Source organism: Canis lupus, chromosome 7 (assembly GCF_003254725.2).
Source record: "Canis lupus dingo isolate Sandy chromosome 7, ASM325472v2, whole genome shotgun sequence".
Classification (NCBI taxonomy): Eukaryota; Metazoa; Chordata; class Mammalia; order Carnivora; family Canidae; genus Canis; species Canis lupus.
Window position 1 is genome coordinate 1915846 of NC_064249.1, and position 23566 is coordinate 1939411.

The 23566-nt window shown below is 49.4% G+C and overlaps 1 protein-coding gene across 1 annotated transcript in view; it reads right to left on the reverse strand.

The window, feature by feature from the left end:
- The window catches only part of LOC112667093 (maestro heat-like repeat-containing protein family member 7), a 28160-nt gene extending 5973 nt beyond the window's left edge, over nucleotides 1-22187 (reverse strand). The window contains exons 1-16 of the mRNA XM_025458602.3: nucleotides 22003-22187; nucleotides 20124-20188; nucleotides 19383-19505; nucleotides 19183-19262; nucleotides 18668-18797; nucleotides 17966-18052; nucleotides 16321-16428; nucleotides 15725-15860; nucleotides 14995-15083; nucleotides 13348-13497; nucleotides 11389-11543; nucleotides 5032-5176; nucleotides 4338-4510; nucleotides 3702-3839; nucleotides 3489-3603; nucleotides 227-367 (exon numbers count right to left, since the gene is read on the reverse strand). Coding sequence (XP_025314387.1) covers nucleotides 227-367; nucleotides 3489-3603; nucleotides 3702-3839; nucleotides 4338-4510; nucleotides 5032-5176; nucleotides 11389-11543; nucleotides 13348-13497; nucleotides 14995-15083; nucleotides 15725-15860; nucleotides 16321-16428; nucleotides 17966-18052; nucleotides 18668-18797; nucleotides 19183-19262; nucleotides 19383-19505; nucleotides 20124-20188; nucleotides 22003-22096 — 1929 coding nt within the window. The 5' untranslated portion in view covers nucleotides 22097-22187. The remainder of the gene's footprint in view (nucleotides 1-226; nucleotides 368-3488; nucleotides 3604-3701; nucleotides 3840-4337; nucleotides 4511-5031; nucleotides 5177-11388; nucleotides 11544-13347; nucleotides 13498-14994; nucleotides 15084-15724; nucleotides 15861-16320; nucleotides 16429-17965; nucleotides 18053-18667; nucleotides 18798-19182; nucleotides 19263-19382; nucleotides 19506-20123; nucleotides 20189-22002) is intronic.
- Between the last annotated feature and the right edge of the window lie 1379 nt (nucleotides 22188-23566).

A 23566-nucleotide genomic window follows, 5' to 3' on the forward strand; every position in this document is an offset into this window, starting at 1 on the left:
ACACCTTCTCTTTCCTCTCCCTGGAGGGAGCGCGAGCTTGAATGGCTCAAGTCCTTGACCCCTGTGTCCAGAGGACTGCCTTCCGGAGGGCTCTTTCTGTCTGACCCCAAGAGTGGGTCCACCCCACTATGTCTATGATGACACCTGGGACCTCCGGGCCTTCCAGTTGCTTCCCCGGGTGACAAGATCTCTTGGGGGCACACCTCCGGCCCCCGCCCCACCTCACCATGTTCCCGTGCTTTGCAAAGATCCCAACCACCTGCAGCAATAGCTTCACCGTGCTGGGCTCCTCATACTGGAACCAGCCTGCCAGGACGCAGACCGTGGCCTCATCCACTGTGGCCACCACACCTGGGCACCGGAGCAGCTGGCAAAAGGAGACCACAAAAACCGAAGTGATGGGCAAGGAGAACAAAATTCCCCAGGGCTTTGAGTCTAGGTTCCTATCTTTTTACAAAGAAATGTTCCTAAGGATTTGGAAGACAGGTAAAGAGGCCAAAGCTTAGCGGAAAGGTAACTTCACACTCCGTCATCCCAAAGGTCATTCATTCATTCCCCCAGGTTTTCCTCCGTCATCCTCGAGGAGGGGAGCTGGAGAGGCTAAAAGTAAGACGTGCACCCAGCTCCAAAGAGATGGCGGTGTATGATCATTCGCATGGAGAGAGCTACGGAGGGATACGGATTTGGTAGCTTGCATCTGAAACACACGGGACAGGAGGATGAAGAGGAGGCAGGTAGAGCTGGTGCCGTAGAAGGGAAGAGGCAGAAATGAGATTTAAAAACTGCTGTAGGGACGCCCAGGGGGGCTCCGCGGTTGGGCGTCTGCCTTCAGCCCAGGCTGTGACCCCAGGGTCCTGGAATCGAGTCCCACCTCGAGATCCCCGCAGGGAGCCTGCTTCTCCCTCTGCCTGTGTCTCTGCCTCTTTCTCTGGGTCTCTCATGAATAAATAAATAAAATCTTTTTTTTAAAAATGCCATAATGAAAAATGGCATGCGTGATTCCATTTGTATGTTTATGTAAAATTCATATGGGTCGATATGTCATTTGACAAAGCTAATCAGATGCATTTAAGCCAAAGGAACCTCAGTCCCAACAGCAAAACAGTTTCGGGGGCCAGCACCGGTCCCCCCCCAGCCCGCACCCCCTCCTGCTGCACCCCCACCCCCTGCGCCCGCGGCCCCACCTACAGCCCGGGCCGGCCCAGCCAGGTCCTCAGACTCCCTGACCCCCCACAAAACAGAGATTACAGCAGCTTTTGCACAGAGTTGCATGGAAATCGGAGTCGCCGCCCCCCCCCCCCCCCCGACCTTGAGCGCCCTGAAGAAAAGTGCACAGGCCTGTTGTTCCCGGCGCTTCTGTCCGTGACCGAGGCCGAGGTGGGAAAAGCCGAGGGTGGGGAACACACAGGGTTGCTCGCGGCGTGCACTAGGGACGGCTCTCCCGCCGCGGGCGGGGGGGGGGGGGGGGGGAGGCTTCTGGAGTGGGTCCCCATCCTAGCTACGGCTTTGAACTCGGGAACTTCGAACAAGAAACCGATGCCTGGACTTCATCCCAGACCCATTCGAACAGCATATCCAGGCAGGCAGGCAGGAGAGGGAGCGAAGTTGTGGTTTGGCATTAGCATGTTTTAAAGCTCCCAGAGGGGCAGCCCCGGTGGTGCAGCGGTTTAATGCCACCTGCAGCCCAGGGCGCGATCCTGGAGACCCGGGATCGAGTCCCACGTCAGGCTCCCTGCACGGGGCCTGCTTCTCCCTCTGCCTGTGTCTCTGCCTCTCTCTCTCTCTCTCTGTGACTATCATAAAAAAAAAAAAAAAAAAAGCTCCCCAGAGGATTCTAACACGCAGCCAGAGGTCAGAACTCCTGCTCTACGGAGACTGGCGCCCATCTTGTGGTACTCCCTGCCCCCTCCAACCCCGCCAGCTTGCACCTTGCACTGTTCCCCAAGACCGGGTCCGAGGACTGCCTGTACTGCAACAACCACGAGCGTGTTTACAGAAAACGAAGCCTCTGGCCCTCACACCAGAGCCACGGAATCCAAGTCCTTGGGATGGGGCCCAGGAATCTGCATTTAAACAGCTTCCCTAGAGTCGTGAAGTCCATTAATGCTGCACATCCTCTGCCATGCAGACTTCTGCACCCTACATCCACATCCCCCCATCCCCACATCCCTAGCTGGAGTTCTGCTCACACAATGTACATCCTTGAACGCATACACCAGCAGCCCTGCCAACGCACACAAATTAGCTCATGGCCGTGGGCACCTTCCAACAAGGTCCTACAGCCTACGAAGGACGCATTGTGACACACTAGGAGAATATCTGCTTGTAATCCAGTAGGAGCACTGCATTATCTTTTGTTATGGTCAAACATAATCCTACTCCTTAAAAAAAAAAAAGGTAGCTTGAATTTTAAAAGGAGCCTATTTAAAGCTATGGTGAGCCAGAAATCCAAACTTTTCCCCCAACACTGCTGGTGGAAGTGTAATTTGGTTCAACTTTACTGGAAAGTAATTTGGGATTCGTGTAAAAAAATTCATAGGAGACATTCATATTTTCTGAACCAACACTTCTACCTATATTCAACATTTTAAAAAATATTTTATTTATTTATTCATGAGAGACAGAGAGAGAGGCAGAGACACAGGCAGAGGGAGAAGCAGGCTCCATGCAGGAAGCCCGACATGGGACTCAATCCCAGGACCCCGGGGGTCACGCCCCGAGCTGAAGGCAGATGCTCAACCGCTGAGCCCCCTAGGTGTTGCTATATTCAACATTTAAGGAAATAATCTGGAATATGGGCAAAGCTTTTGCACAGAGGTGTCCACTACAGTGATATTTATAATACTGTAAATTTAGAGACCAAACATCCAATAAATTATAGAACATCTTTGTGATAAAAGATTATAGCACCATTAAAATTTATGTTTGAAGAGAGCAGGATAAAGAGGAGTGGAACATGATGTCAGCTATGATAAAGACACACACACACACACACACACACACTCACACACACACACACACACGCCTCCCTTCAGGCCAAAACCTGAAAGTGGTTTCCTCTGGATGTTGTGACGATGCATGGTTTTACCATTTTTAAAGTTCTTTATCATATTTTCTAAATTTTCTATACTTTTTCCCCCATCAAATGGCAGAAATACATTGAGTCAACCAGTGGTACTAAAGCAAAGATTTGTTTTGAAAGGCTGGTGAGGGTCGAGGTGGCTGATGGAAAGAGCTGTCTTCCCGTAAAGTCGGAACAGGGTTGAGCTGCCTTAAGAGTCAAGGAGGAATTACACCAGGTAAATTCAAAGCTTGTGACCCAAGGTAACCTGTCATTAACAGTGACCCCGACCCTCTGGGAGGCAGGGAGCCACGGTGAATTAGGCCGCCCGTTTGTCCCCCAGCCATCCCTGGAGGTGGCCCTGGGGTACAGCTGCCTTCTAGAGGAACCGCCTTCCCCCACCCTCCTCCCACCGAGAACTGCTTACCTCGGTCATGAACACGAAGGCTGTCAAGTGGTTCGTGTTGCCCACTTCTTGGAGAGTTTTGATGATGAAGCTGAAGATGGGGCGGTTGTGCCAACAGTTCTTGACGACCATGGCCCTGCCGATGACAGCAGAATGCTCAGGATCAGAGCTGGGCCCCAGGAGAGAGCCAATGAGATGGGAGGTCCTCCGGCCAGGGATGGGGTCGAGGCCTACCTGGCCAGCAGAGTGACACCCTCATAGTGTCTTTCAGGACTGGTGAGCAGCTCCCAGCCCCCAAGTTTCTGAACAAAAGACACATAGTCCCCATACCCAGCCCTTAGCATCAAAGCCTTCAGGGCCTCCACGGTGGCACTGGAGAAAAGGCAGAAAGCAGACAGGAAGTCATCCCCACCATCTGTGCTCCTCTCCCGCACCTGCGGCCTGCTTGCCTACCCATACCTCCCTTAGAATCATGAACCGTTGGGTAGAGCGACTGTCCTCAGAGACCCAGGCTAACATTTTACAAATGAGACACCAAGGCCAAGAGAGATGTGGGGGTCCCCGAGGTAGTGCAGGAAGCCAGCAGAAGGGTAACTGTTTTATCCATCATATTGATTTCACTTTGGTACAGAAGCTTGGCATCAGCCCAGTAAGTCAGAAATAAAGTCTTTTCTAAAAAGTCCAGAAAGACTTGCTGGAATGATGTACGGGGAACACACCCAGTGCCCTACACGGGAGGTGTGAGAAGGGTGTCCAGAACCAGCAGCCTGGGGCCAGGGCAGGCAAGTGGCAAAGGAATAACTAGACATGGCTGCTGGATGGGCCCTGAAACACGGCCACTAGGAACTCTGGCCCAGAGGCCAAAGGTACCTGACAGGGTCCACCCATTCGGTTACATGCTGCTGATCCTGGATGTCGGTGCCCCCTTCAACCACAAGAAAGGAGATCTGGTTCAGCAGGGTCATAAACAGGGAGGAGAAGAAGGTCTGCACCTCTATCCGCCGATTCGGTTCCAGCAGGAGCTCGTGGATGGCCCTGGTGGCCTGAGGGTGGAAAGGAAAGTGGAGGCATTACCATTTTTATATTCCAAGTCTCGTCACCGTGGGTCCTGTCACCATGAAATCTCTGCCCATAACCTATCACCATGATGGGCTGGCCCAGAGAAGCCCACAGCAAGTCAAAACTAAATTAGCGTGAGCCAAGAAAAATAAAGGGCAATTTCTAGAATGTTATTATTTTTAACTGCTCTCAACGTTGTGGCGGTTGTTTCATTCCCGCACCGACCTCAAGAGTTAAGGGGGGCCTGGGGGTGCTCTTCTTACCTAAACTCACCCAGGCTCACCCAGGGAGAATGAGAAACTAGTTCTTCCGTTTCCCTACAAGGCAGCACAACTAGAAAACCCTCCCTCCGACCACCCCAAGACTCCGCGTTAGAATATTCAACCAAACGTGGATATGTCAAAGGGAGAGGCCCCAAGAACTCAGGACAGCCTGGGATGGGGCACCAGGAAGGCCCCCCGACCCCCGCCCCAGCACCCAGCCCCTTCAGCGGGCCCCTCCATACAATCAACGGAGAGATCTCTCTCCTGTGGCTGGGCTCCTGGCTCTTTGATTTCTGGTGTGGAGTCAGTTTCTGCAGCAGAAATTCCATGATCACTTCATAGCCTTTGGGGAATGATGCCAGGATTTCCCAGGGCTTGTGAACTCCCCTGTAAGGGCAAAACCCCACCAACATGGTCACCCTCCATAGACCCCACAGGCGTTCCAAGGGAAGGGACTCCGGGCTCCTTTGCCCAGTGTTCTGGCCCCTCTCTTCTTCTTTCACTTTGTCATCACCTCCAGACCTCCCTGTTCTCTATCATCCCATGCATAGATAAATCTGGAGATGTTCACTTGGTTTACAAGCCTGATGGAGAAAACATCTCAGGCCACACTTCAAAGTTGCAAATCAGTCACTTCAAAGTTGCGTATCAGTCAGAAGAGTCCCCTGTGGTGTTCTCTTTGCCGCCTTGTCCAAGCTCTTGCTACCTCCTGGATACTTATTAGACATTAACAAGCAATCTTAATTTCCCTAAGATTAAGATTCTCTTAATTTTCTTTATTTCTTTACTAAGAAATTATGTCCTTTTGGTGCTGTGCTGGCCAAGACAGAGCAAGCACATTCCATCCAATCACTTCCCCCAATTAATGCTAAAAACGCTGGTCAAATATGGAAGCAACTGCTTGGAAGATTTTTTAAATTATTAATAGCAGGTGGATTGGGGTCAGAAAGCCATAATTTGAAAAGCAACCCTTACCAGATGAGCTTCCCAGATCCCCCCGCCCTTTTATCTCCCAACTTTGACCTGGAGCTGGCCCCCAGTGTGAAACTATGCAGCAGGCACACAAAGCAAAATCTCAGAGTAAAACTCTGTCATTCTAGCAGAAGGTCTGGGAAAATAGGAACCTAAGACTTGTGGCTCTTTGAAAGTGTGGGTAGAAGCTTTCTTTCTTTGACTCTTTTCTCTCTCAACCCTGTTCTGAGGATGGATCCAGTTGCCCAGTGCATGAAGTGGACAGGGGCCTTATGACCCAAAGAGTATGTGTGTGTGGAAGGGAGAAAAACCCTTTTCAATCTATCTCTATCTCTTTTCTCACTTTACTGTCCAAAACATGGGCCAAGCTGTGCAAATGCATTGGCACAAGCAGTAAAACCCTGAGAGAGCGCCCAACTTTCTAGACAGAGGACCTGGAAAGGTGTCCCTGGAAGCCAGGAGGTGGGAGAAATCTCAAAGAGGAGAGAGAGGAATTCCTAATTCTGTAAATGAGCCAACACATAAATTCTGGAATCATCCCTGAGCTGTGCATGAACAGGGTAGACCCAAATAACCCTTGAGAAGCACATGTGCAAGACAGATCCAAAGCAGCACAGCAAAGACCTTAAAAACTTCACAGACATTGAAATTACATCCACAAGGTGAGACAGAACTTGCAGTCTAAACCGTACACCAGGTCGATTGCTTAAAAAAAAAAAAAATCAATATTCTCCAGGAGAATTTAACAAGACCAAGAGCCTCACAACATCATATTAAAAATGTCCAGACTACAACCTAAATTTACTTGACATACAAAGAACGGGATAATGTAATCAATTCTCAAAGAAAAAGAAAATCGACAGATGCCAATCCTGAGATTACCAAGATGTGGAAGTGAGCAGGTGAAGAAATTTTTTTTCCAGATAAAGACTTTATGTAGACATTTTAAACATGCTCCATGATGGAAAGATGAACACTGCTGAAATGAATGGAAAGATAGATATTCTCAGCAAAGAAATAAAAGCTATTTAAAAAACAGAACCAGGGACGCCGGGGTGACTCAGTTGGTTAAGCATCTGCCTTCAGCTCAGGTCATGATCCCAGGGTCCTGGGATTGAGCTTCTGCATCATGTTCTCTGCTCAGTGGAAAACCTGCTTCCCCCTTTGCCTCTGCCATTCCCCCACTTGTGCTCTCTGGCTCTCTCTCTCTGTCAAATAAGTAAATAAAGCCCTAAAATAAATAAATAAATAAATAAATAAATAAATAAATAAATAAATAAATAAATAAATATAAAAAACAGAACGAAATGGAAATTTTAGAATTGGAAAAAAATTTTGAAACAAAAATTAATTGTCTGGGACCAGTAGGAGATTAAATACAGGAAAGAGTTTATGAACTTGCAGATATATTAACAAAAATTATAAAATCTGCAAAAACAAAGAAATTAGAAAAAATTAATAGGGCTTCAGGGACTTATGTGACACCATCGAAAAGTCTAATATTCATGTCACCAGAATCTCAGAGAGAAGAAAGATATTGGTGCAGAAAGTGTATCTGAAGAAATAATGGCCTAAAACTCCTCCAAATTTGGTGTAGGATACATATTAACAGATTCAAGATGTTTGGTGAAGCTCTAACAGGATAAACTCAAAGAAACCATGCCCAGACATCTCATAATCAAACTTCTGAAAATGAAGATTAAAAAAAAAATCTTGAAAACAACCAAGAAAAAGACAGCACGTTGCGTATAGAAAATAATGTTTGAACTATTATAGATTTCTCATCAGAGACTGTGTAGTCCAGAAGAAAATAGAATGACATATTTACAGCAATTGGGAAAGAAAAGCCATCAACCTTGAATTCTAGAATTCTAGCATTTTACATACAATGAAAATATTCTTTAGAAATTAAGGTAAAATAAAGACATTCCCAGGTGAAAGAAAACAAACAGAATTTGTCACCTGCAGACCTGTTCTGAATGACAAGCTACAGGAAGTTCTTCAAGCTGAGGAGAAATTTTATCAGAAGGAAACATGGAACTTCAATCATGAAGGAAGAGCAACAAGAATGGTAAATATTTGGGTAAATGTACCAGACTATTTTTCTCTCAAGTTTAAAAATAGGTAATGATTATTGAAAGCAAAAATTATGACATTTTTTACTGTGTTTCTTCAATGTGCGTAGACGTAATACATACCACAACTATAGGATAACATAGGGAGAAAAGGAACCTATATGCTGAAAGCTTCTGTATTTTCTTGAAGTTATAAAATATCAACTTTACGTAGACTATGAAAATTTAGGTATGTTAAGAATCCCAAGACCCACTAAAATCCTAAAACATTGGAACAAAAAAAAAAAAACAGAGACAGAAAACAAATCATAAAGTGGTGGGCTTAAAACCAACCATATTTATATGTAGACAATAGATAATTCTTTTGCTATAAAAGATGAGAAAATCCTGTCATTTGTGACAGCAGAGCAGACTTTTAGGGCATTATGCTAGATGAAATAAGTCAGACAAAGAACGACAAATACCATGTGATCTCACTTATATGTAGAATCTTTAAAAATAAAACAATAGGGGACTGTTTGGCCCAGGGTGCGATCCTGGAGTCCCGGGATCGAGTCCTGCGTCGGGCTCCTGGCATGTTCTCCCTCTGCCTGTGTCTCTGCCTCTCTCTCTCTTTCTCTGTCTATCATAAATAAATAAATAAAATCTTTTTAAAAAATAAATAAATAAAAAATAAAACAATAAACCAGCAAACAAACTCATAGAGAAAAAGATCGTATTTTATGGTTACCAGAGGGAGGTGGTGGGGGTGGGGTGGGAATGGAAAAAGAAAGCCAAAAGGTATAAACTTCCAGTGACAAGATAAATAAATACTAAGGCTATAATAATTATAGCATGATGACTATAGCTAATACTGCTGTATAATATATGTGAAGGTCATTAAAGGTTCTCATTACAAGGAAAAAAGATTTTTTTGCTCTCTCTTTATTTCATCCATATGAGATGATGGATGCTAATCAAACTTATGCAATAATTATTTCACAATATATGCAAATCAAACCACTATGTTATACACCTTAAATTTCTACAGTGATATATATCAACTATATCTCAATGAAACTGGAAAAAAAACCTAACCACATCATTAATTACATTAAATGTTACTGTCTAAACACACCAATTGAAACAGAAATAGTTAATAAGAAAAAAAAAACACAATACCAAACTAACTATATGCTGTATACAAAAAACCCACTATAAATATAGTACTATAGACTAGTTAAAAATAAAAGAATGAAAAAAGATATACCACGTAAAGGCAAATCAAAGCAAAGAAAAAGTGGCAGTATTAATATCAGACAAAGTTCAGGACAGCAAATATTCCTAGGTATGAAGAGGGACATTCACTAATGATAAAAGCGTCAACTCATCAAGGTGTAGCAATTCTAAATGTATATACACCTAACAAAATATATGAAGCAAGAAGTGGTAAAGTGAAGGAACAAATAGACAAATCCATAATTACATGTGGATACTTCAACACTCCTTTCTCGGTAACTGATAGGCTAAGTACGCAGAAAATGAAGAGAGAAATGTATCAGAGTCATATATCTGACAAAAGACTTGTTTTTTTGTTTTGTCTTGTTTTGTTTTAAAGATTTATTTATTTATTTATGATAGACAGGGGTGGGGGTGCAGAGACAGGAGGAGGGAGAAGCAGGCTCCATTCCGGGAGCCCGAAGTGGGACTTGATCCCAGGACTCCAGGCTCGCGCCCTGGGCCAAAGGCAAGCACCAAACCGTTGAGCCACCCAGGGATCCCCCTGACAAAAGACTTGTATCCAGAATATATAAAGAACACTCAAAGCTCAATGATAAGAAAACAAACAATTAAGAAATGAGTAAAAGATTTGGATACTTGAACAAAGAAGTTACATGGATGGCAAATAAACATATGAAATCATGCTCAGCATCATTAGCTACAATTAAATTAAGGCAAAGCAAATAAAATGACAATGAGATGCCACTACCCACTTGGTAGAATGACTGATTTTTTTTTTTTTTAATGAAAATACCAGCTGTGAACAAGGGTGGGAGCAACTGGAACCTTCCTACATTGTTGGTGGGAATGGGAAAGCTGCACCTGAGAAATAGTTTGGCAGTTTCATTTAAAGTTAAATATACACTTGCCATATTGCCCAGCAATGCAATCCTTAGGAATTTACCCAACAGAAATGAAAGCCCATGTTCACACAAAAAACTGAACAGAGATATTTATAGCAGCATTATTCATAATTACCAAAAATTGGAAACCACCCAAAAAGTAAATGGACTTAAAAAAAAAAAACTGTATCCATGCAATGGACTACTCAACGATGGATACATACAGTAACCCGGATGAATCCCAAATGCCTTATGCAGGGTGAAAGAAGCCAGACTCAGAAGCATGATTCTATTTTGTACTGTTATGATTTGTGTTGTAAGATTCTATTTACCACATTCTGGGAAGGGCACATGATGGAGACAGAGAACAGATTGGTGGTTGCCAAGGGTTGAGTGTGGAAGAGGGAAATGACCCCAGAAGGGGTATACCCACACACGGGAATTTTGGGGGGTGATGGAAATGCTCTGTATCTTGATTATAGGGGTGGAGATTGTGACTATACATCTGAGAAAACTTATAGAACCATATGACCAAAGGGTGAATACTGCTGCATGTAAATTTTAAAATCTTTCAAGTTTAAAAAAGGAAATTATAAAAAAAAAAGGAAATTATAGTGTAGTAGATTCACAAAATATATGATATAACATATAACATTAGGAAGCCATTAAAATCATGTTTACAAAAAGGTTTTAACTTAGGAGATGCTATAATAAAATGTTAAGTGAAAAAATATGCAAACTGGTGTGTGCAGTATGAGCTGGATAATACATTTTTAAACATTTTATTTATTTATTCATGAGAGACACAGAGAGGGAGGCAGAGACACAGGCAGAGGGAGAGGCAGGCTCCCTGCGGGGAGCCCGATGTGAGACTCCATCCTGAGACCCCAGGATCATGCCCTGAGCTGAAGGCAAACGTTCAACCCCCCCAGGCATCCCTTGATAATACATTTTTAAAAACCATTTTTAAAAGGTAGGCAAATTAGGTGCACCTGGGTGGCTCAGTCGGTTGAGCATCAGACTCTTGATTTCAGCTCCGGTCATGATCTCAGGGTCATGGGATCAAGCCTTGCATTGAGCTCCACACTCAGTGTTGAGTCTGCTTGAGACTCTCTTTCCTTCTCCTTCTGCTCTCCCCCTACTCGCACATATGCTCTCTCTCTCTCTCTCTCTCTCTCTCTCTCTCAAATAAATAAATCTTTAAAAAATAAAAATAAATAAAAGGTAGAAAAATTATAACCAGTATAACGGATTTAAATTTTCTTTTTTGCTTTTTCAAAATCTTACATGCTTTCAAATTGACAGCAACAAGCAATCCCCTATTACTTTTACAATCACCTGCCCCCAAATAAGTAAGGAACTCACTTATACTGAAAATTGGGTACATTTTAAGTATAGCAAATTAGAAGACAGCAGGGGGCTGGTCGGTGGCACTGATAAAGTCGCCTACCTTTGTGACTGATCTTCCATCTTAAATAGTGTCAGGATAACTTCATCGGTGTAGGTCTGGGCCAGCAGGTAAAGGATCTTCTCTATGGTCCCTTGGGCCGTAGTTTCAGTGATGCTGTTCATATTGTGGTAAGTGTACTGGATGATTTCTGGCACCTGAAGGGGGGTCAGGAGGAGTAAGTTTCGTCCTGGACACTCATCAGCAACTCCTCGAGACGTGGATAACTAAGCAACTGTATAAAGTGTGTGGGTGCACACCAGTGTGAACCGGTCCCCAGCAGTCACTGTCCCACTCTGGTCAGGCCACAGCTGTGTGGCTGGGGGCTGTCGTGTCCCCCATATTTTAAGAGGGACAAAATGAAGAGCAGCAGGGAAGGGTGACTCGAGTCATGCCTGGAAACCATGTCACGAGGAATGAAGCAAGTGTCAGGGATCAGTAACCTGGAGAAGTGAGGACAGGAGGCATAAAGCCTATATTATTAGGGAAGGGGGGTGCTCCGGTCTCACAGTTTACCAGCCATGTGGACTCAGCAGTGTCCCTCGTGGTGAACAGTACAGGTCCTGGAGTCATAGTGCCTGAATTTGAACCTCACTTACCAGTTGTGTGACCTTGGGCAAGTTTTCCACCTTTTCTATGTGTTACTTCCGTTAATTCCTCATATAGAAAATGAGAACAGCCTAACTCACCTCAATAGTTCTGAGCTAATACGTCTACAGTGGTTGGAACAGTGTCTGCCACATAATAAGTGTTTGAGAAACTTCAGTTATGAAAACTCTTAGCCTCCTTGAGCCTTTTCCCCATTTCTCAAAAGAGAACCATTACTTCCTTGCAGACCTGGTGTAAGAGTTCAGTAAAACAACAAGGGGATGAGGCTAGCAGAGCGCGTGGCACCTAGTTTTAGTAAAACCTGGAGAGGAATTGATTTCTGCATAACTCCAAAAAAGCAAATGTGGGCCAGGGGCTGGAAACGACGGGGATGAAGATTTCAGTGCACAATAAGGTAGAACTTTCTAATAACGGAAGTGATTCACGAATTAGGATGAGCTATGTGGCTTACGGTAGTGAGCTACCCGAAAGTGCTTTCAGCAGAGTCTGGCTGCTGAAGGGTCAGGAGGGCTCCCGAAGGGATTACAGGCATTGAGTGGGGAGGTTGCAGTGCTTCACCTCGGGGGTGGCCTTCAGCTCTAAGAGCTCACTCCTGGTCTGCTCTGAGGCATTCAGATGGCTCTCCGGGCCAGAGGGAGTGGTAAGGGTGAGACACAGGACAATAACTGAACCTCTTGTAGAGGTGTCAGGAGCAAGACAGAGGGGACAGGTTAGGCCACTGGGATGAGAGTGAACCAATCAATCGCTAAGACCTTTAATAATGGGATAAGAAAGAAACATAAGTCAACTACGCTATCTTAATTTCACTAAGAACCAGTCCCGCGTCTGGCAAAAGTCTCTGTATTCCACCTGTGGTTCATGTCAGTGTCTCACAAATCCATACATATATAGGAAATATGATATGATAGATATGTAAGATATATGTGAAATAGAGCCGTATGACATATAGATCTAAGAAATAAATTGATCAATAGATAGATCGATAGATTGATAGATCGATCAGTGAATAGATGGATAGATGATCTCTGTGCTTTCTCCCACCTGTGCATCCACAGACCTAGCACAGTGTTTGAAAGCAGAAGGGACACTGGTCCTCAGACCCCACAGGAGTCTCCTGCTATAGCTTTGACTCTCTTCTTCCCTTCCTGGAGGAGCCGAGGCCAGTGTGTCACCCTTTCCCATGGAAGGGCTGTTCACACAATCGCAAACAACTCCTCATTTGACTTTTTCTCCTCTCAGCTGAAGGATTTCAATTCCTTAAACCTCAACCAGTAGGAAATAGAACCAGATCCAAAGCAGAAAGGGAGAATTCTTAAATGGGCCTTGAGTCAGTAAGTCCCTCAGCGCTGGTACCTTCCCGATTTCCGGCAGCGAGTGCTTCAGGATCATCTTTAGCATCTTGGAAGCCGCACAGACGTCATGCCTGCTGGCACTGCTCATAGTCTCCATTGACACCATGATCACATCTGCTCTCTCTTCAGGGGTCAGGTATTTCCGGAAGAACTGAAGAAAGAAGAGCAGCAGCTGTCTCTGCAATGTCGGCATCCCACACTGGGATTGCACAAAACCTCTGGACTCCAGAGCGGCCAGCCAACCGGGGTCCCGTGGAGGCAGCCCCTGGCCAGCACCTAGCTATTCCACGGTGTGAGGCCAGGCTCCCGAGTGTTACCAGCTCTAAGTACCCAGGTAAGAGCCACTGTCCAGACAGCGTGATACAGAGAACAACGCAAAAGGTATTTCTATTTGGAATCTGGAACGTGATTCGGTGATCCCACTTAGAAGTGAGTTCTGATGTGTTGTGGGTTCAGAGCATTCCCAAGCAAGAAGTGACTGCTACGGTCTAACACAGGCGCGCCTCGTGTTTCTGAGTCCACACACCCCAACGAAGCTCTCCGCTCACACCAGAAGGAGCACCCCAACTCCGTGACTGCCTCTATGCCAGGAGCTGGGGAAGCCCACACAGCAGTCACCCCCTGCCTTCGCCCTCAAGGAACGTATCGTCACGTCAGGGCAGGTAGATAAGCAGTCATGGTGCCGTGGGGAAAATGCCAGAAAGGGACATAGTGAGGGCACCGCAGCTAGACTTGCAAGATTGGACAAGGCTTCCTGGAAGAAGTTCCTCTGAAGTCCACACTTGGTGAAAACTGGGGCAAGATTTCCAGGCAGCGAACAGACCGTGCAGACCTGGGGAAAGCGCCGTTCAGTGGGGCGGCGCCCGCGGGGGCCCTGGACCCGGAGGGGAAGGGGAGTCCAGACTAGGTGGGGCGGGAGTCGCCAGGAGCCGCGTCCTGCAGGGCCTCGCTGGCCTGTGGAGTCTGGCGTGTAGCATAAGCCCCACGGGAGGTCGGCGCGAAGTCTGGAGGGGACTGGGACGATGATACGTGCCCTTGCGAACTGTCCGATGACAGCGCAGAAACTGGTGTGGCGCGGGGCACGGTGGGAAACAGGATGATCAGCCGGAGGCTGCCGCAATAACCCAGGCAAGACGTTGATGCTGGACTGAATCGGGGTGGCCGCGGTGGCCCGGGGCAGAGGGGAGGGACTCAAGGCCATTCGGGGTGAGAAGGGGCAGATGCGGGACTAAACCGGCCGTGGAAAACGGTGGGCTGGAGGGAGGGAAGGCTGTCCGTGGGCTGAGCAGCCCACGCGGGGACACAGCGTTAACACCAGCAACCCCTCTGCTCATCGAAGAGATTAAAGCGAGGCCGTGAGTAGAGGTACAGGGCGCAGTCTGTGGGGCAGGACGGGCTTGACGCTGCCCCTATTGTACAGACTCCCTCGATGGCCTCAAGCGTCACTCAGGTCCAGTGCCGTGCAGGGAGTGGGCCTTAGTCCTCCCGCAGGCTGCCCGTGAGACCTTGAACTCGGGGTCCAGCTCCCCGGGTGGGGGAGCCTCCTCCGTGACCCCAGCCAGGCCCTCTTTGTGACCTCTACCCAGACACCCTTCTCCCCCGCGGACACTCCCGTGCGGCCCCCCACACCGCGGAGAACAGCGGGTACCATTGTGAGACTCTGGATGTTGGCAAACCATCCTCCCCGGAAATGCTTCTGCAGCTCCTTCAGGATGCCCTCCGTCTTCTGCTTCAGACCTCCGATCCAAGCACAATTACGGGGCAGGGCCTTAACAAGGGAGCAAGGGGCACCCGCTCCCTCCCTGCCCGGCCCAATGGGGAGGGCTCCCCAGCTCCAGGCTGAGGGGGAGGGCTGTATCTGCGCAGGTGGCTGTTCCTGTAGCCGAGCCACCTCGAGGGCCCCTCCCACCCTCACCCCACAGCTGAGCAGTACAGAAGCACATCTTCTCGAATCATAAAAAGCCAACGTTTCTGAAACTCCCGGGAGGGCATGCTTGCCAATTCCTCTAGCACCTCCGTAAGCGTGCGGGGCTGTCTGTATCTTTGGTTTTTCTGGGGCCAGAGAAGGTCTAGACCAAATGTCCCCAAGTCTGTTCCCTGAGAAAGGATGCCGATTTTCCCAGTCGGGCACCCAGCATTCGTGATGGGCTCTCCCAGGTGGCTGCGAACCTAGCTCCCCCTTTTTTCCAAGGCTCTCCTAGAGTCTTTTAAAACAGGGCCCTGCATCAGCCGTGGTTTGGAGGTCCTGGTGCCCCTGCAGGAGAGAATTGCCCTTCGGTGTGCCCGACACAAGGGAGGCACTCGATGACCGCTGCTCCTGTCACTCAGCGGGGCCCCGCAGCTGCAGACCCGGGACAGTCCAGGCTCCTATCACTTACTTCTATGAAGCACAAGGATTTTGAACAAGTAATGCAGTGCCTCCGAGGCCTCTGCGCTGATCTCATAGTTGGTGTTCATGCAGAACAGGCCTAGGATGCCCATGAGCTTCCCAGTGATGGAGAACTCTGTCAAGTGCTGCCAGGAAGAGGAAACCGTTACCTCTCCACCATCCCCAAAGCAGCTTCTCCCCACCATGGCCATCTGCCCCCTCCAACCTCCCCTTCCTTCCCACATCACTGTTATTTGCTTGTGTGTGGCCCCTCTCACCCCACCAACCCCACACCCCGGCCTGGAGTGGGGAAACCTCCTGAAGTGACACCCCGGGCAATGAGGCAGCCAGACGCCTGAAATACGTTAGCCAGTGGGAAGCTGTGCAGGCCACGGCCTCCCACCAGACTGAGATGTGTCTGGACAATCTGAGTTTACTAGGCTAAGGCCAATTCCCATAGAATCAGAAAAGGCATTCGTGGTAAATAAACACATCAATAATAAGGTGCTCTTGTTAAGCTCTGCAGAGGCTCAGGCTCAGTCAGCTGCTCCGTGTGCAGAGAGGCCGGGTCCGCGGGCCAGCCTTCCCCCCACCCCAGGCACTCACCGACAGTTCTGGGAAATTGCAAATAAACCTCAGCATCCGGGAGATGGTGCCCAAGGCCCGGCTCTGTTCGTGCACTTTCTCTGACAGCGTTAACCAAGGCAAGATGATCTGGAAAGGCAGCGTAGAGACACCATCGATGCCTTCTACGGGAGCACTGCCCTCATCCCTCCTTGCTCTGAGCCTACATCCCTGACTGCCAGAAAGACAAACAGACACTCGCTTGCTTTGGCAGCACGTATACCAAAAAGGAAATCAGAGCATCTATTGTCAGGGGTTGGGTTGGGCAGAGCCATTGAGGACAGAGTCATATGGGAGGCCCGGTGGGCGGGGACAGCTCTGTAGCTTGACAGTAGTTGTGTAGACTTGACTGCATTTGTCAAAACCCGCAGAACTATCCACTAGGAAGGGTGCACTATACTGTATGTAAATCCTACCTTAATAAAAATACCAAAAAAAGCAAAGACAAAAAAAGAAAGAGAGAGAGAGAGAGAGAGAGAGAGAAAGGAGCCCTTGGGAAGACTAAATAGGCCTTACATATTTTTTTCAAAATTAATCCTCTTTCTGATCCCCCTGTGCAAGGTCAAATATGAAACAAATGATGTATTATGTGATCATATAATTTTTGTAGGAACAATTATGTCTAAAATAGACACACTTGATTTTTTTGTTTTCAGAATTACCTCCAAGTAGTAAATATAATCTAAATTTTGTTGCATAAAAAAAATCTTATTTTTATCATTTAAATTTCATTCAGCAAGATAAGTTGACAAGTAAAATTCTGGAAGCTATTTCAGGTGGTGCCTTTGGGGAGCACCCTTTGTCTTTGGATAATGAGGACTCCAGGAATGGATTTCCTGAGGACCCCACCCTGATGGAGAACCCGAGCTCTGCATCTCCATTCCCCATAAACTCAAACTGTAACAGTGCATTTAGGAGTCCACTTGCAGTGAACGTACTTGCAAAACACAGAAATGGTTCTCAACAAATGTACCGGAAATAATACATTGCAAAAAAAAAAACATGTCCCTAATCCCAATATGGATATGTTTCTTCCCTAGAAACGGCCCTCGTCAAAGTGTTTTCAAGAGACAAATCCTGTCTCTGTTTTGGTTGTCACATATAATGTTTTATCCAAAATTGTGTCATCCTCACTAGTTACCATCTTGTTGATGAAAGTTGGTTTCGGGCAGCCCAGGTGGCCCAGCAGTTTAGCACTGCCTTCAGCTCAGGGCGTGATCCTGGATACCTGGGATCAAGTCCCATGTCGGGCTCCCTGCATGGAGCCTACTTCTCCCTCTGCCTGTGTCTCTGCCTCTCTCTCTCCCTCTGTGTATCTCTCATGAATAAATAAATAAATAAAATCTTAAAAAAAAAAGTTGGTTTCAAGTGATTCTGGGCTATTCAAAGTCACCCACAAAGAGATGAAGATGGATCGTAACTAAGAATATTTGGAAGGCTCTTAAAGACAGAGAGAGGGCAATGCAGGGAGTGGCCTCCAAGTCATCGTGATGCTCACGGAGGTTTGAGAGCCGATGGCCTCTGGGCTGGAAGGGCCCCCAGACTATCCTAAGAGTCCTTGTCTTTCCTCCAGGAAGACCAGATTTAACGCAGGGCTTCAGTTTCCCTGACTTCTACAGCCACCTACCTCCAGGAAGTTCTGCAGTATGGGCATATTGGGTTCCATATCCTCCATCACGAGAGCTTGTAACATGTCATCTAAGGCTTGGATCGTCTGATGAGCAAGGAGGAGGCGTGGAGTGTAGGAGGACCAACAGCCGCCGGCCTGGCTCCTTGGGGTACCCCCCATGTTCCTCAGACCCCTCCTCAGGAGCAAGGAACGCAGGGCCCGGCCCTGCCGCCACACTCTGAGCTTCCCAAGTGCTGATCTTCCTTGACCTCCCTGAAGACCAGACCAGGGCTGGCCCAAATTGGGGCCCAAAGAGTAAAATGTAGGCCTTGGGCAGTCTCCCCAACACATGTAATCCCCATGAGATTCTCACCATTAGGGATTCATTCTGCTAGATTAAGGAAAGTTCTATTTTTAAAGGTGAAAGTTCTTCAGATTTGGCAGTACAAATCCGAATCTGCTGTGGAACTAGAGAAATGAGAGCCTCAGCGAGAGAAGACATAGGCAATGCGGGAGCATGAGCCACTTCCCTAGGGAGACGGGTGACAATGAGGCAGCGGGGTTACTCCTAGGCAGCACGAGGACCACGAGGCTGTGAGCTCACGAAGGAGGGGTCAGGGAGGACAGGGGGAGGGCCCAGGAGCTAAGAAGACAGAGGAAGCCTCTGAAGACAAATCCCTCCCATGGAGACCTCTACCAGGAGGCGATGGTGGTGATTACCTGGAGGTAGAGACTAGCGCTCTCCTTTCGGTCTAGACTGGGCATGATAAGTGGCAGAGAGAATATGCTAGAGATGCAGGCATTTACCAGGTCCAGTTTCTGGGATAAGTAGAACGGTGGATTCACCTGGCTGGTGAGGAGGAGGAGTGACAAGAGAGCACTGGAGGATAGTAGTGACAGGCTGGCTTATGCTTCTAGGACCCAACCATAGAACCTGCTTTGCTGTCCTTTTTGAGCCACAGGAAACACTTTTCAATGGCCTCCTTGCCCGGAAAAGAGGCCCCTGGCTTCTTAGGGAGCCTTCCCTACCTACACCAGGTGTCCTAACAGGCTTCTAATAGTGAAATTGGGGATACCTCTACCACCCCTGGATGCTGGTAGAGGAGGTTGCAGTCATGGGGCCCTGCCACCCAAGCCCAAAACTGAAGCCTGCAGATCTTGCCCTTCCTCTCAACCCAAACGTCCTCAGCATCAGAGACCCAGGGGCTCAGAGAAGGTAAAAGCAAGGAAGGAACCTCAGAGCCACGATGCAGAGCATGGCTTGCGGACGCACATTGCTGACCAAGGCCTCGGTGATTTCTTCAAGGATTAATACCTAGAAGAGCCAGGAAGAAACAAGAATTTCCCTCAAAGAGAGATGCCAGCTCTTGGCTCTGGGACTTGGTCATCCTCATTCCTGGATGACCAACTCCCCGAGAGCTTGGGTCTTCCTCACCTCAATTTTCCTGGCCAGAATGGCTTTGGAAAAATAATCATTCATATTGCCATTTGGCTGGGCGTGAACAGCGCTGCTCAAGGTTTCCACGGCCCTCAGGAACTTCAGCTTTTCCAACTCGGACTAGGAAAGAACACAGAAACAACCTGCTCGTGAGCCAGGCACCTGCAGACTGCCCCCCGTACCCCGCGCCTCACAGCCACCCCAGACCTCAGAGCAGCCAGACGGATTAGCTCGCTCGATGTCCTCAGCACAGTTCCCGCATCCCCTACACTGACCCTCATCCATGTTCTGGCCTCCTCACAGGCCTCTGGGGACAATGGAACTAGGGGCCCACGAGGAAGATTCTTTTGTACAGATCCTGACTGCTGGCTTGACCTCAGACTGTCCAGGTCAGAAGGCAAAAATGGGCTGAATTTCGGGGTAGGATGCTTCGGTGGCTCAGTTGATTACGCGTCTGACTCAATTTCGGCTCAGATATCAGGGTTGTGAGATTGAGACCCACAAGGCTCAGCACGGAGCCTGATTAACATTCTCTCTCTCCCTCTTCCTCTCCCCACCTTCTTTCTCTCTCTAAAAAATATAAATAAATAAATAAATAAATAAATAAATAAATAAATAAATAAAATGCTGAATTTCAGGTAGCTTTCAAGCCAAGGCTAGAATTCAGAAACCAAGGACATTGTCATTCTTTCCTAGTTTCCTCATCAACTCTCTAAAAGGTTCAGAGAATTTCCTTACCCCTTGTCCTTGATCTAGAAATTCCGCAATGAGTTCGTAGGCATCTCTTTCTGACTGGCGCAATCCTGCAAGGGATGTAGTCGGGAGGCGTTTGGCTGATTATCTCAGATGGAACAGGAAAGCAGGGCCCACCTACCCCCTACCTTCTCCCAAGAAGGCTCAGAAACCATGAGAGCCTGGGTGGGTGTCCCAGCTCAAGAACCAGCTTCTCCAGGCCTATGGCCTAGTGCGGATCTCTGAAGCCTTAGTGGAGAAGCAGTCACGTGGGGACTCAGGTAAGAGCCCTTCTGTGTCAGGAACGGCCAGGGATGGAGGCGCAGTTGTAAAGAGAGAGACTTTTAAGTCACCCCCAGTGGCCACAAAGTATTGGAGCTGTCCTAGACAGGCTTTGAAATCCTGAATGTGAATGGACCTGAAACCTCAAGTGGGCCTTGGGAGCTTCCTTGTCACTTGGGGCCGGGATGGGGCCTCTGGGAAAGCCTCCTTGAGTAGGGACTCAGGTGAAGGCACAGAAGCTGGGGAGTAATGCTAAGAACAGAGCCTGTCTACCCAAACGGGTGTGAGGAAGGGACGAATCAAGAGGCTGGAGGTGGTAGCAACGTGAAGGCCAGAAGCCACGGAAGCAAAGAGACCTGAGTTCAGGCCCCTTGACGCTGTTGGACCAACAGGGTGCTCTGGGGTGGGGCTTGGGGCCACCGCACAGCTGTTAAAATCAAACTGCCTGAGTTCCAAGCTCGGCTCTTCTACTTTCTTGGCCCTGGGAGCTTCCGCAAAGCAAACTCACTCAACTTTTGTTTCCCCATCTGTACAATGACGGAGACGCTAGTACCTGTTGCTGTTGTGATGATTGAATGAATGAATGCGTGTCAGGAACAACCTTGAGCAGATTAAACGTCCCCGCTTCAGTTTTGTCATCCTAACATGGGGATGACAATCACGGTATGTAGTATTATCATGAGGTTTCAATTCATTCATTCGTGTGAAAAATTAGGATAATCCCTGACCCATAACAGGGAAAAATCAATAAATTCACTCTGTGGCATACATTTATCGAGCACCTTCTGTGTAAAAGGCACTCTCCTAAGCAGAGCTTACAGACAGAGCTACCAAGTGGTTCCTTCGTAGAAACTACTGTTACTACTGTTCTAAAGGTCTTCTTTTTTTGCGTTTGTTCATACAGGTTCGCATATACACGCAGGAGGTCAGAGAAAATCTCATTAACTAAATTTGAATAGTCTTCAAGGGCCATTACCTCAAGCGAGGCCCAAACTATACAGATACCGAGGGAAAGATCATTCTAGGCCAAAGGAACACCCAGTGCAAAGGCCCGGAGGCAGGATCACGCCTGCATGTTCATGGAACAGCAAGGAGTGTGCACCTGGAGCGACAGAGAAGCGGGGAGAAGTGTACGAGACACAAGGAGGGCAGTAACGGGATGGATCGGGAGGGCCTTGCGAGGCCCAAAGCAAAGACTACTGTCAGGACTTGGCCTTTGGCTCTGATAAAGCACGCTCCGGATAAAAGAGCAGCGTGGTCTGACTGCTGTTTAACAAGATCACGCTGGCTGTTCCAGTTGAGAACAGAGAGGCGTGGCAATGGAACACGGCAGGGCCGTGGGAGCTGGCCCCCCTGAACAGCCGTGGACCCCGTGAGCCTTAAAACGAGGCCCCAGTGTCTTCTTCCCTCCCCAGCTCCAGGCTCCTCGTGGAGGCAGGTCTGAAAACGGACAGGGAACAGAGCCCGGAGCTGTGAAGGGGGCAGCCAGAGGCGGACAGACTCGTGCCCGTTAGGTGACACCTCACGCCGGCGCCGGGCCACGCCATCCCCTCTGGGACTGCAGTGAATTGAAACACAGCCCGGTCCAAGGCCAGCTGCTCACCGTGTAAGTTAGGATTCGAAGGGAACTGGCCAGTCGATTGCGAAAAAGTCGTTCTGTTGGACTTTTGCTTTCGAGGATGTGGATTCATCTGCATCCTCGGGGCAGCAGCCTGCAGCTTGTGATGAGGCCGGCTAGCCGGTCGGGCCCGACGCTCCGTCCTAGGGAAGCCCGTCTCCCCCGGCCCAGGCTGCAGGAGGGGGGCCGTTCATGAGAAGACGGACGGCTGAGCCGCACCAGCGCCCGCTCCCACCATCGGCTTCCCTCTCCCTCCTCACGGGAAGATACGGGACGCCGGGTCACCGCGACCTGCCTACGGGTCTCCCGGAGGCCTCGCCACTGTCTGAAATGCAGAGCCAAGCGCCCACGGGGTCCGTCCTCTGCCTCTGACCCGAAAGGCCTCTGGGCGACTCGTCGCTAAAGCCTAGAAAGCTGTGGTGGAGGCTTCTGTTCCCATTCCCCAGTCCACAGTCGGGGTCTGGCCTGTGGTAAGGGAGCAAAGAGCCCCCCCATGTCTGCCCCTCCCAGACACAGCCCGGGAACGCCTGCCTGTGGACCAGGAAGGAGGCCACGGCCTGAGCCAGCTCCCTCGCCGCCCTGCACCCCGGGCCCAACCCGTGTACCCCGTTGTTGGCTGTCTTCGAAGAGCCTGGGCACCCCTCCCCTCTGTCTCCCCGCGCTAGCCCATCTCTGCCATCCTGTGCTGGGGGGCTTCCTCCGCCGCCAGGTGGTGCCCTGGGTGGGTCACCCCCCACTGGGGGAGGGCAGTAAGCCGCCTGCAGCACAGGGTCAAGCACCCCGTTGTGGGCAGTTCAGCGAAGGCGAAGGTCCGCGGCCAGGTGCGGGCGGTCTCCTCCAGGGACCGCTGGAGTCGCCCTCCCTCCACCTGCGCCCCCCCATGCGGCCCCCCACGCCCATCAGGCCTAAGAAAGCCAAGCCTCCGAAGCCCACAGATTCCCAGTGTCCCCGGAGCCCTCCCCGCCCCCGCCCCCGCCCACAGCCACCTGCCCCGTCTGTCCGTCCGCCCGCCCGCCCTCACCTGCCGCCCTGGGCGCCCCGACGCCGCTCGGCCTCCCGGGCGCTGTGGCCTCCGGGGGCGCTGTGCTCGCGGGCCCCGCAGCGGCCCCTGCAGGCCAGGCGGGGAAGTGCGCCAGGCGGCCCCCGCTCCAGCCTGTGCCCCAGGGCCCGCCAGGGTGCAGGGGGCGACCTGGGGGGGCGCGCCCTCCTCGCCACCCCACGCTCCCCAGTTTCCGCTTCGCGGGAAGCGCTGCTTCCCACCGGAACCTCCACCTGGGCGGGCAAGAGCCCCAGCTTCCCCGAGGGGGACCCTCACCAAGCCCGGCGGAGGCCTTGGGGACTCCTGAAGCTGCAGCACACACACCCCCCCCCCCCGCCACCCAGAAAGGGGCTCCCAGAGCCCCCCGCATGCCCTCCAGCAGGGGCTGCTCCTCATTGAGCCCTGTCAGGGAGGTAGAGAACCTGGAGGCCCCCCTCCACCACCCCGGCCACCCCACGCGCCCCAGGACCCAGCCATTCCAGGCAGGCGTCTTGGGCAGAACCTCTGCTC